Here is a 12,889-nt window from a genome sequence, read left to right as displayed (position 1 = left end):
TGCACAGAACTAATTAACTGAGAACTTATAAAGATACCATAATGTAATTTTATCTGTAATGCATAACAATTGGATATGATAAAACTGATTTATAAAATGAAAAACTTGTAGAAATGATCAAGGATGGAAATGAAGCAACAGAAAGGGATATAAGTTAAATTGTTAAAATATCACACTAAAAATTATTGGCAAAAACAATAAATTTCATTATTAGAAGCATGGTTTTCTATAAATGACTTAAATATGAAATACATTTTTTTAGAAATTTACTTATATTTGTTTACAATTATAAACAATAAAGGAAAGAATCAAACTAAGATATTCTTTTAAATTTTAGAATTTTGTATTAAGATACCTAATGGGCTGACATATTCCCTGAAATAGTGTGATCTCTATTATGATATCAGTGGTTTAATGGATTACTACATATATTTATTCAAGAACTGAGATTAACATTATGGACAAAAATGTGAAAAAAGCTACATAATACCAACATGCTTAACAAGGAGTTTGTGAATTTTGAGATGTTATCAATGTAATTTATTTGTAGCATATTTTGTGGGTGTATGTGTGTATGTTTGTTCATTTTATATTGATATGAGTGCATGTCTACATATGTGTACTTATTCTGATGTATTCTTTTAGATTTAAAGCTTATAAGTGTGTGTGAGCGTGTATTAGCATGTGTGTTTATAACTAACAATTTAGCATGAGTATAACAGTTGCATTTTCCCTAAGAAAAAGAAAATAACAGAAGTCTCAATGTTTCATTATATACATTGATTTTTAAGAGGACCACTTCTTATTTTATAGTATACTCTATACAATTTAAAATACTGAAGTATATATTTTTATGTTAATTTTTATTGATTAATTAGATTAAAGTAATTTATCTTATTTGTTTATTGTTATTGTATTGCTATTTGTTGCATTAATAAAAATGAGTGAAATCTCGTTATAACAATATTTTATATAATCTGTTGTGTTGTTATCAACATTATTGTTATTCATAATTTTAATTTTAATAATTATCATTATAGTGTTATTAGCTTACGTATTACTTAATAACATTTAAATGATAATATTTATTTATGTCATTAATATTTGTTGTTTTATTGAAATGTCTTATTTGAGGTGGAATGATACCTATTTATTTTATCTATTTGTTTTTTGTACAGTTATAAACTTTTTTTAATGATTGTGATTTTTTTCATCACTCACATGACTGGTTTGATGCACAACTCCATTCTTTCAGTTCTGTGCTTGTGTCTCTCTATTTCAACATTTATTACATCTGACTTGTTCAGTTATTTATTTTATATATTCTATTCTTTTTTCATCCTATTCCTCTTTGTTTCGCTTAATTTTTGCTTTTTCCATCTTTCTATTACTAAATTAACCTACTCTGGTGTCTTAGCATATGGCCTACCAACTCAGTTCTTTTTTAATAATTTGTCTTATCCCTTTTTTTTATTCATCATAAATTCAAACTTTTTAAGCCTACTTAATTTTTAACATTCTTCTATAACACCAAATTTTAGAATTATTTTCTTTATCTTTCTATCTTTTTCATTTTTATTTTTTACTTGCAGAAAGTTGTTAGAATATGTAAATAGTTTTTAAAGAAATTATTTCTAATTTCTTAATCTGTGCTTGATACTAGGAAATTTATTTTTACATATAGTTCCTCATTTCTTATAAAATTCTGCTTTCATTTATAAAAGACGTTGTCCATTGTAATTTTATTGCTTCTCAATATATATTAATGTCACATAATTAACATTATCTTTCTTCAACTATCTTCAAAAATTAAGAATTAGGATTGATAGATTATCTTAATTCATATTCTGAGCATACAGATGTCTTATTGATGGAATGATAACACTCGAACTTTCTGGCTCCTGATCTCTTTGGAATTGCAATTATTGTACATTTATTAAAATCTGAATACCACCACAGTTTTATATCATGTTCATTCTAACTTGTACAACCTGTGTTTAATGTTTCGTCATCTCAGTACCACATGACAAATAGTAACCTTTCATCTATCTCAACTTCCTTATTTTTGTGTAAACCATTTAAAGCTCTATCAAACTCAGATGTAACTTTAGAGTCTGTTCTGAACTCATCGCTAGTTTCTTTTTCTTCTTACCACATGTTATCAGCTAGTCTTCCCTTTCTATAATGCTAAATATTCCTGTGATCCATCAGCTCTCTTATCCTTTTTTCAAACTATGCTTTTTCATCCATACTGGTTTCCATCTAATATTGATATCTTCAATGCTATGATATCTCCAAAATGCTATGTTATTTTTCTATACAGTACAACTATCATCCCTTGAAGTATTCTGTTTTTCTTATCACAATAATTCTCCTGTAGACATTTTGTTTTGTTCCTTTAAATTTTCTATTTATTTTAATTTTCAAAAGCCATTATATTTTACTACTATCATTTTCTATGCTTATCTATCTTCTTGTACATATTAAAAAAAAATCACCTTTTTTCCTACCATCTAACTTATATTTCTATCTAAAGTCTCTTCACAAACTTTAATTACTTTCTTTTCTTAAATTACTCTTTACATTTTCTACATATCTTACTTTTACTTTTATTGCAATTTATAAATCTGTTCAATCTTTTGTTTTCTCAAACTTTACTTTTAATCTGGCTGTTTTAAAATTCTTTGTTTCTGGTATAAACGATGTGAATCTTTTTTTCTGATTATGAAACTGTTTTTTTAAATACGTTATGATTTTGTTGTAAAATAATCAGTTTGCAATTTGTAACGTGTTATATTATTATTATTATTATTATTGAATAAAATTGAATATAAATTAGTGTTTCTAGATCAGTTTCTGTTATCAAATAATTAAAATTGTTTCCCATTAAATAATTTCATTAAAAGGTTATTTACGATCAAATTCTCCTCTACGTGGTTGGTCAAACAGTGGAATGATATTGAATTCACAATACTTCATCATACATAGATACATTTTAAAGATAGATTTACCTTTCTACTTAGATGCAGTATTTGTATACAACCCTCATAAAAATTAGCAAGAATATTCATTTTTCCATTCATGATCTTCCATTTACTAGTTTTTACATTTTACTGGGAGAAAGAGGAAAAAAATATGAACATTTTTTGAATTTTTGTTTAAGTCTTCCTGTGGTAGTAAATCACAAAAAAAAAATGTATATAGTTTGGCTGGAAAGTTAATTTTGATTCAAAATGGTTAAATATTTGTAAATTTAATAGCTTTTTAAAATAAATTTTGGTTTAATATTCTCTTTTGAAATTTCTCCCATGAAAAAGAATAGTTTTGAGGCAAAGAAAATGGAACCTCCTTTGTATTAAAAAAAAAAAAAAATGCTTTCTATAACAGTAGTTAGAATTCTATTTTATTTTTATTCCTGGAAATATTTTTTTTCTAAAACCCATAATCAGTTAATAAATAACAAAGAACAGTTCCTGTAAAAGAGGACAAAGCACTTTTTCAAAGTTTCAGTTAATTTTCTGCCTGTTTAATTTTTTCTATAAATACATTTTGAACAAGTAAATAATGAAAAACTGTTCCTTGAAGAAGTGTGTGATTATTTTTTTTATTTAGAATCGGTCATAGTTTTCAAATATTGTATTTTCAGTTTTGAATGTACATGTTTTTTCAATTCTCCTTTTAACCATTGCTCCAATATTTTTTTTGAAAAAGCAATTCTATTCTTTTTCATTATTTTTATTGTAAATAAAATCAATATAAAACATCTCTGAGAAAAAAGATAAATTGTTAAATCATGAAATTTATAATAGTAAATGTTTGGAGAAGCCAATCAAACAAATAATGCTAGGCAACCCCGTGTGGTAGAAGAACGCTATCTACAAATATGCATAATAGCAGAAAAACTGTACTTTGAGTTTTATTCTTGTTTGTTGTTGTGTGGTCATAGCCATTAATAAGTGGTTTAAAAGTCCCATTGTTTAACTTCAGTGAGCTACAGATGTCAGTCAATTAAACAAAGCTTCAGACCACTAGCATTTTATTCTGATTTCATTCTGTTTAGTTTCCAAAATGCTACTCACCACGATAGATTTTGCAAAAAAAACATCAGGTTGTAAGAGGTGCATATGATTTTAATTATATTGAGGAAATATTTTGCTAACCTGTTTTTGAAAAACTATTTTTTAAGGCATTTTGTGTAAAGAAAATTTGAATAAACTTTGATTATTTCATGATATTAAGGAAAGGATCTAAATGCTTCAACACAATATTACATTAAACAAGGTTATCTTAATGTAATTTACTTTTTTATGAAGCATATGTGGAAAATGGATGTTTACTTTTTGTACTGCTTGAATGAATATATTACTGGTATAATTTGGTTGTTTGGGTTCAGTTAATGTCTTTAATGTCATTATCATCTCATAGAAATGATGAAAATAAATTATTTCTACTTAATGTAACATTAATTTGTTCCGAAAAGATCCATTTATCTAGTGTTGAGCAACTTTAATACGACGTTAGATTAACACACTTTCATTAAAAATAGTTGTTTGGGACAGGAGCATCAAGCCATGAGGGGATGTTTAGATACACTTTCTTCTCTATTAATTCAATAGAACACTGAAAATTCTTAGCACTAGAATGAAATGTGCCATTTTCCGAAAACAAATTACAACTATAGTATTAAATGTTTTTGTTAATTTAAATTCTAAGTAATTTCCTTTTCTCAAAAATGAAGTTGAAATGCATTACATTTCCTCAATTAGCATTCCCTATATTTACTGAATTGAAGTTTATTTCTTCAAAATAATTTGTATTGTCAATGTTTATAAATTATTCATTTAATGGAACTTTGCTTTCTGTTTTCTTTTACATTATTTATTCAGTATTCTATATTTTTATTTATTTTTTTAAAGAAATTACCTGTGTTATGGTTGAACCAAGCCAGTTTAAGCTTTGAACCATTTATAGTATAAAAGAAAAGTCAAGGTTAGAAGCACTTGAAACTTTCTATAATATTTGGTGAACAGATTAAGAGAGAAAATTAAATACATAATTAAAATATGAATGATCACTTACTGTAGAAAACCTATGTTTGATTTTTGACTTTGATATTGTACATCAACCAAAAAGAATAAATCATTTAATCATAAAAAGTTTTTATTCATTCACTTGTTTATCAGTGATCAAATTTTCATTTATAGTCAATATTTTCATTATTTGAATCTAGCACTTATCAATCAATATCTGGTTTCTTACCAATTCCTGATGTCTTTCCCTCCACCTCAGTGACAAATCCACCAACTCTTTTCTTGGTTAGCTTTTATTTCTTTTGACCTTTTGCTCCCTCTCCACAAGGTTTCTTGGTGGAACTATCTATTTTAGAATTTATCTATCACCTTTCTATATGCTATCTTTTAATTAATTCAGGTAATAAAATAAAACATTCCTAGAAAAAACTTTTTTCCTTGGAGAGTTCATCTTTTCAAACAGAACATGTTTTAGACAAAACTGTCTATGAATAAATAACATAGTTTCAGGTTTAGACATCCTGCAAGCTAATGGTATGAACGGAATAGGTTATAGAGATGAAAACTAAATGAATTTTCTAATTTAATTGACTTAAGAAAACTAAACTTTTGAGTTAAGTGTATTTTCCATTATAAATGAATCTATATACCGATAGCACCTACATTTATCCTGGGGCTAAAAAATTATTTCTGTTTATTCACTTTAATTAAAGTGGTAAATTAGTGATCTTTAGTTCTTATAAATCAGTTTAATAACTTTAGTAGTCAAATTTTATGTGCATATATTTTAAATGGAAATAACTTTGACTAACCCTCTCCGAGCTTCTTTATTATTGCCAGTCTCTTGCAACCCTTCAAAAAGAGTCATATCCACTTATTGCTGTCAAGACATAATCCACCCACATTTTTCTTGGTTAACCCTTTTTTCTTCTGTCTTTCTGTTTCTTTAAACAAAGTGTCCTGAAGGCCCATTATCTTCTTATTTTACCAAATTTAGATAATCCTAATTTTTTATGTTTGGTATTCCTCTGTCAAGATTGTTGTTTCTTTTGGTGTGTTCCATCTGTTTATTTCACAATTCTTTTCAATGATGTTTTCCCCTTTTTTTTTGGTTTGCCGTAATGATTTTTTTTTACAGTGTCAAATTGCTAGATCTACATACCAAGAGAATTAGAAACTTTTCTGTTAGGGTTGGGAACCCCAACAGCAAATTCTTTAGCTAAAAATCTTTGGTTTAAGAAAACAAAGAATCCTCCTTTAATCTATTTCACACATCTTCATTACAACAACCCACAGAAGCATGTAAAATTCCCTAGAAGTTGAGCAATCACAAAATCCTCAAGAACTCATGGAAATTGAATTTTCTGGTATAGCTGACATTTAGTAAACCGAAAATTACATATATATTAATGGCTGTAATCCATTTCCCTGTAATAGTAGCCATAAATGAAATGACAATTTAGTATTAGGACCTATTCGACATCAGCTCCCTATCAGGGTCTTTACTAACCTTTGATCATAGCCAAAGCTTCTTTCAGGTTTAAAATAGAAATTATTGTTACCTCAAAAATTTAATAAGAAATTTAATAACATGTTTCCATATATTTTATTCATTACATTGCAACTAGCAATCAAACCATCGGTATACCAATATTTTATTAAAACATCATTTTGTATTTCCTTTACTTAGTTCAGTAGTCTGCAGTACTTCTAACAGTCAGTGCAGTAAACATTAGTTTATGTAATTATTTTTATGCTTCTTGTGGTCCATCTATACAGTTTAAGAAATCTTGTCCTTGTTTTTTTTTTTAAATGCTTTTCATTTGAAGTTTTCAGTAATAAATACTGATTTTGCCTGATTTATTTTAGTTATATTGGTACTTGTGTATTATAATGGCACCACCATTGTTGGGGGGTTATAACTAGCGTGACTTGTAGCAAGTTAAATAACTAAATTCTATTTCCTATGAATAAAATGATAAATTAAAAATATTTGTTAATATTATATAAGTTAATGGTGAACTTATAAGTAAAATGTGTACACTTAGCATTCAGGATGTCTCACACTGCGAAGAGGAAGCTGTTAGATTTTTGTAGGAAAAAGGTATTCTTCCAAAGGGATGAAAATGTGCCAAAGAACATGATATGACTGTATTCTAGTGAAGGAGTCATTTGACAATGCAATAAGAGATGTTGCCACAGTAAAATAAGTACGTGCACAGGTAATTGGATGGAAAGCAGCAAAATAAGTTTTCTGAGTTTGTTTCATTTATGCCTGGGTGTATGAAATGAGTTCTTTCAAATGGTGATCACATGAGCTAGACATAAGCAGTCATACGTGTACAAACTGGAACAACTACCTTTATGAGGTATGTGTTTCACAATTAATAAATCAGCATAGAAAAATAGGAGGTCCAGGTAGAATAGTTGAAATAGATGAAAATCTATTCAGTTGACGAAAAAATCAGGTGGGATGAATGTTTTCCCAACAGTGGGTTTTTGGGGGAATTTGTTGGGAGGTGGGCGAATGTTTTATAGTCAAGGTTTTTGACAGATCCTTCAATACTGTCACGAATGAAATCCTAATGCATGTGGAATATGGTACACTCTATTCTGACTCATGGAGAGCGTATAGGACAAATGAATTGAAGAAGCATGGTTATCAACACTTCACTGTCAATCACAACTATAATTTTGTTGATCCAGAAACAGGTGTACACACACAAAATATGGAAAGATTATGGGGTTCGTTGAAATGGAGAAATAAAAAATATAGAGGCATTGCCAGTCACCATATAGAGTTGTATTTTGCTGAGTTTATGTGACACTGAAAACATACATCCAACGATGTATTTCAAGAAATATTAACAAGTATTGCCCAATTTTGACACCAGAAATTTGAATGAATGATTCAATTTCTAGTTTTATGTTTCTACTTTATTTCAAACATCATAAATTTACACGCCTATTATATATAACCTAACCATAGTGGCACTGCTGTAATACATAAGTACCGTTATATTAACTTTTCTTATTTGGTTTCTTTGTATACATAATTCAATAGATTTTATAAACATCTCTGTTATATGTAAGTATAACAAACTAACTGATGGTATGTCAAAATAACTGACGGTATGAGTTGAGAAAAAAAATAATCATTATGCATGGTTTTGAGCATGCTTCTTTTTCTTGTTTTCATACAGTGCTTAAGTCACTTATTGTGCATAATATTGACGTACATCTATGCATGTATAATTTAGTTTTTTTTTAATGTTAATTTGATTTATATGAAAATCTTCTACAATATTTTTTTCATTTTAAATGTAAGATTATAAGCTAGATTAGATAGTTTAGTCTACGACTAAGCTATCTAATTTTCTTTCAAGTGAAAATATGAAATTGAACAATTATTGTCTAATTTTCAATGAAAATTGAAAATTAGACACTGGAAATTCACTCAATAGTGATTTCCTTAAAATTATATTCTATTATTTGTTATTTCATTAAAGAATAGTTAAAAAATCATAATTCTACATTTTTTTGTTGAAAACATCTTTATAATTTGCTTCTGCACATCTGCTATTAGAGTTGAATCATTTACAGCTTTAAATAATAATTTAATATATTATTACTGTTTGTCTTTATCCAAGAAAAGATATAAAAAAATATCCTATTGAGAGTGTTTTGACTGTTTTTTTTTTTATTTAGTTTTGGGCACAATAAACCATCTGGACAGAGGTAGTTTCTCTGTGGTTGATTAACCCAGTACCCTCCCTCTTACATCATTTTTCACCTTTTGTCCTTGGATAGGTACCATGGTAGTGAAATCATTGTCTTTGTAAGTTTTGTAACTTAAATGGTGTCCCTTTTTTTGTCACTTCTCCTTGTGGGGGGGGGGGGGGGTCAAAACATTTTTTCTTACTATGGACAACTCGAAAGGAAATCAGAGGGGTTCTTCGAACTTCTTTCACCATCTTGGTTCAAATAGTTGTGACCAACATTTTCATCACAGCGTTACATGTCTGCTCACTCTGCAGCTTAATCCCTGTGATGTTTTCAGGGGTTAGCATGCTGAATTCTATCAGCCATGCTTCCATATGCTGTATAAACCGTCACACATAAATATAGTTTGCTCTGCAGTTTCCACCCCAACACAATAGTCACATTTGGGAGAGAGTTTCAGCCCCCATGTGCACAGGAATCAGGTATGCTTTAAAGTCTCCATAAGAAACTGGTTCAACTCATACCGCAGTTCCCCATGCTTCTGGTGGAGCCATCTCTGGAGGTCTGTTTATGGGTCCATCTACCCTTGCTTGACGAATCTATCTCTCTTGGTACTGCGAAAAGCAATGCCTCCTATTTTTCTTAATTATATAATTTGTACAATTTCATTGTTTTTTGTCAGTTAGGTCTGTACCCGTTATATTTTAAATAATTATAAAGTGTTAATCAAATGAATTAATCAAACAGAACTTGCGAGTTTTCTTTTACAATTCTTTCATTTTGTCTTTTTGTGTCTGATCATTGATTTTGAAATGCGAATTGCATAAAGATTAATACTTTTCAGGAATTATCTTGAACCTGAGACATCAAAAATTTTATCAGGGAAGAAAATAAGACACAGTCAGACTTTCTTATTAGGAAATTGCAGTCAACTGCTTCTTCAATTTTAATATTTTTGTCCTGTTTTTACCGCAAACTTGTTTTTATGAATATGAGACATAATATTAAGTTTTCCTCATAAATTCATTTGGTTTTTTTTTGCATGTTAATTAGTTTATTTTTTATGATTTAATAAACTACTTATGTTTTTACAACTTACTAAAACTTTGTTTTCAAGTTTCACATGATACTTATTAATTGGAGTTAGATTATTAATTGTGTTAGCATCATTTATTTTTCTAAAAATGATTAGATAATTTTTTTATTGTAATATGTAATATAGTAATTTTTAAATAAATATATAATTCATTCCACCTCAAATATTTTTATTGATTGAAGAGTTACCATTACACAACTTTTAATGTGGCTCTAATGTGACATTTGAAGTAATTTCTATTTATTTTTATTATAAGTGAAATGTAAAAGCTCAATTTATATGTCTGTATCTTATGTACTACATTGTCCATATCTGTTCTTTTTTATTTATTAACAATTTTTAACAGCAGCTGAATACTTTGTTATCTCGTGGTTTTATGATATGGTTTATATGCGGTCTTACTTAATTTTTTACTGTTTATTATAATTAGTTAATATAATCAGATTTTATACAGTTTTTGTTGTAATAACGAGATTTTACTTATTTAATATGTATTAGCATAATAGCCACATTTTTTTTTTTAATATTGATTTTTTATTAATTATGTAAAATTATTTTGGACATGCTCAAAATTAATTTAAGTGTTACTTTGTAAAATATTTTTTATTTAAAATATTTTTACTACGCATTACTTAATTTCATTAGACATTTTGTTTTTCTCTATAAAATTCATAATTTTACAGAGAAAAACAAGTATATTTTTAGTATATTTTTCTTTACACAGTAGTTAATATTTGATAAACATAAGAAATTATTATTGAGTTAAATTTTTTTGGCTGTTTTAAAACAGTGATAAAAATGTTTTATTTAATGCTTCAGCTGCATTATAATTTAAACGTTTCAGATACCAGTTGCTAATTGACTATGTGTAATTTTTTGTATGTAGTTTGTGCGTGTGTGAACATTTGAGTGCAATTATATGCACAATTGTTTGTTTATTTCTAACTATTTTTAAATAAACAAACTGGAAGATATAGTTAAAAATATTGTAAATAGCTTTGTATTCATGAAGAAAAGGGAATTTTTTACTATTCTAAGGATTGTATTTATTTACATTTAGGTATATTTTTCTTTGTCAGACTGTAGCCTTTTCCTATATCTACATTTTTAAATGAAGCCTTTTTCTTATACAAATAATCACTAAATTTAGCAATGATCTCATTTAGGAAAACAGCTTTATTTAAATGTACAGGAAGAGTACGCACTTGCTAGCCTTTACTATCAGTTGAAGAAAAGTATTATTAATCACTTCGGATTTTCCATTGTATACTAATTTTTTCAGCTGTATTATTTTAGAAACTTTATAAAATAAGATTTTTAACCTTTTAGTTATAAAACATTTATAAATTTAACCTGAAGCTAGGAATATTTAATATTTTTCTCTTATGTACGTATTTCATTATTATCATTGCATTTAAGTGAATGAATTTTTTTTAATACAGAAGGAGTAATCAAAATGTTTCTCATTCTTAATGAATAAAAGTAATTATTTTTTTAAAGTTTTGGCTATTTGTACACGAAGGGGATCATAGATTTTAAATTTTCAAACATAATTTTTGAGTCCACAATTTTACAGATCTTTTAATAAAATTATTTTTCTAATTGGAAAAAAAAATTTTTGTTAATCTATTATAATCTTAACTAATAAATTAAAACTTTTGGTTTTAACATAAGGTTTAATCAACAGCATGTTTTAAATTTAATTCAATTTCTACTTTTTTTTTAACCATAATGGATTTTTAAAACATTAATATTTTTTAATGGTTTTAGCACTCAATTGATTTATGTATTGCTAATATTTTGAATGCCCCTTCTTCAGAAAAAAAAATATATATATATATTTTCTTTATTTATTTTTTTTTACTCAAAACAGAATATTGAATTTCGGTTAATTTTATTTTATTTTTAGGGAGGGAAAGGGGAAGATGCTCAACTCTAGATCAAATCAGTTCGTCGCTCGTATTGAATTAATGAAATGAAACACTCGTTATACAACAGACTGTGTGAGACTGAACTATGAATCATATTGATACCAATTATGAATATTTATTCGAGCAAACATCAAAATAGAAATTATTTATACAATTCGTTTACCCTTCCTGTCTGTCCTCATTAACACTCTACCTCTAATTATCTATCAGTATTCTATCCCGTTAATGTTTATCTGCAATCTTCAGTCTATTTAAGATAATCATTAAATGATTATTTAAAATAATTATTTAAGATAATCATAGTACGGTGTAAGATACAGAACTTATTAATGAGCTTTTATTATTTTTTTATTGTATAACTATTATTATTGTTGTTGTTGTTGTTGTTATAAATTAGTTGTAATAGACTGTTGTGTAATAACATCTGTTGTACAATTTAAAAGTTTGTTTATTCCCTTATTTTTCAATTTGTGCACCTATTTTTCTTACATTCATAATAATTCTAACTTTATATATGTATATATATATAATACATTAAAACTAAGATACAATTTGATAAAGTGTAAAGAACATTCACCTTTAATAATGCTTTCATAATATCACTGCATCTTCATTATAGAGCAAAAATAGTTTTTTTTTAGAATTTTATATATTATTTATGGCTCAAGATGTACAGAAGTTGTGAAATTGCTCCTATCTAAAGGTGAGTGTTCTTGACAATATTTTTTTACTCTGTCTAGAGAGTTATATTAATATAATGATACATAAATGTTTGGATGACTGCAGTATGTTTAACAAATTTTTATTGATAATTTAAATATGTTTCTACGGTATATTTTAAGATTTAGAGAAGAAATGTAGTTACATTGTCCTTTGGAATATTGAATGACCATTTATTATATGTACATTCTTGTATGTTTTCTAATTATCCTTCTTTAATTTATGTACGAAACTCAATATTGTAAAATTTCAATTAAAAGAATAGTAATGAAACCTTGCTTCCCTTCTGGACAATGCACTCACTACAGGTAATGATGTAAACTTATTTGAGGATGTAAGGATGGTCAAGCTGAGACTGTACAAGATCGACTACACTTCATTTACATTCC

General features: G+C 27.1%; 1 protein-coding gene across 1 annotated transcript in view; it reads left to right on the top strand.

The window, feature by feature from the left end:
* GABA-B-R1 (gamma-aminobutyric acid type B receptor subunit 1) overlaps positions 1 to 12,335 on the top strand; it is a 97,430-nt gene extending 85,095 nt beyond the window's left edge. Inside the window, exon 17 of the mRNA XM_075371186.1 lies at positions 11,759 to 12,335. Within this exon, the coding sequence (XP_075227301.1) occupies positions 11,759 to 11,788 (30 nt within the window). The 3' untranslated portion in view covers positions 11,789 to 12,335. The remainder of the gene's footprint in view (positions 1 to 11,758) is intronic.
* The last annotated feature ends 554 nt before the right edge of the window (positions 12,336 to 12,889 follow it).

The sequence above is a fragment of the Lycorma delicatula genome, chromosome 7, assembly GCF_047948215.1.
Source record: "Lycorma delicatula isolate Av1 chromosome 7, ASM4794821v1, whole genome shotgun sequence".
Taxonomy (NCBI): Eukaryota; Metazoa; Arthropoda; class Insecta; order Hemiptera; family Fulgoridae; genus Lycorma; species Lycorma delicatula.
Note: the sequence above shows the minus strand (reverse complement) of the source record. Positions and strands in the feature narration are given on the sequence as shown.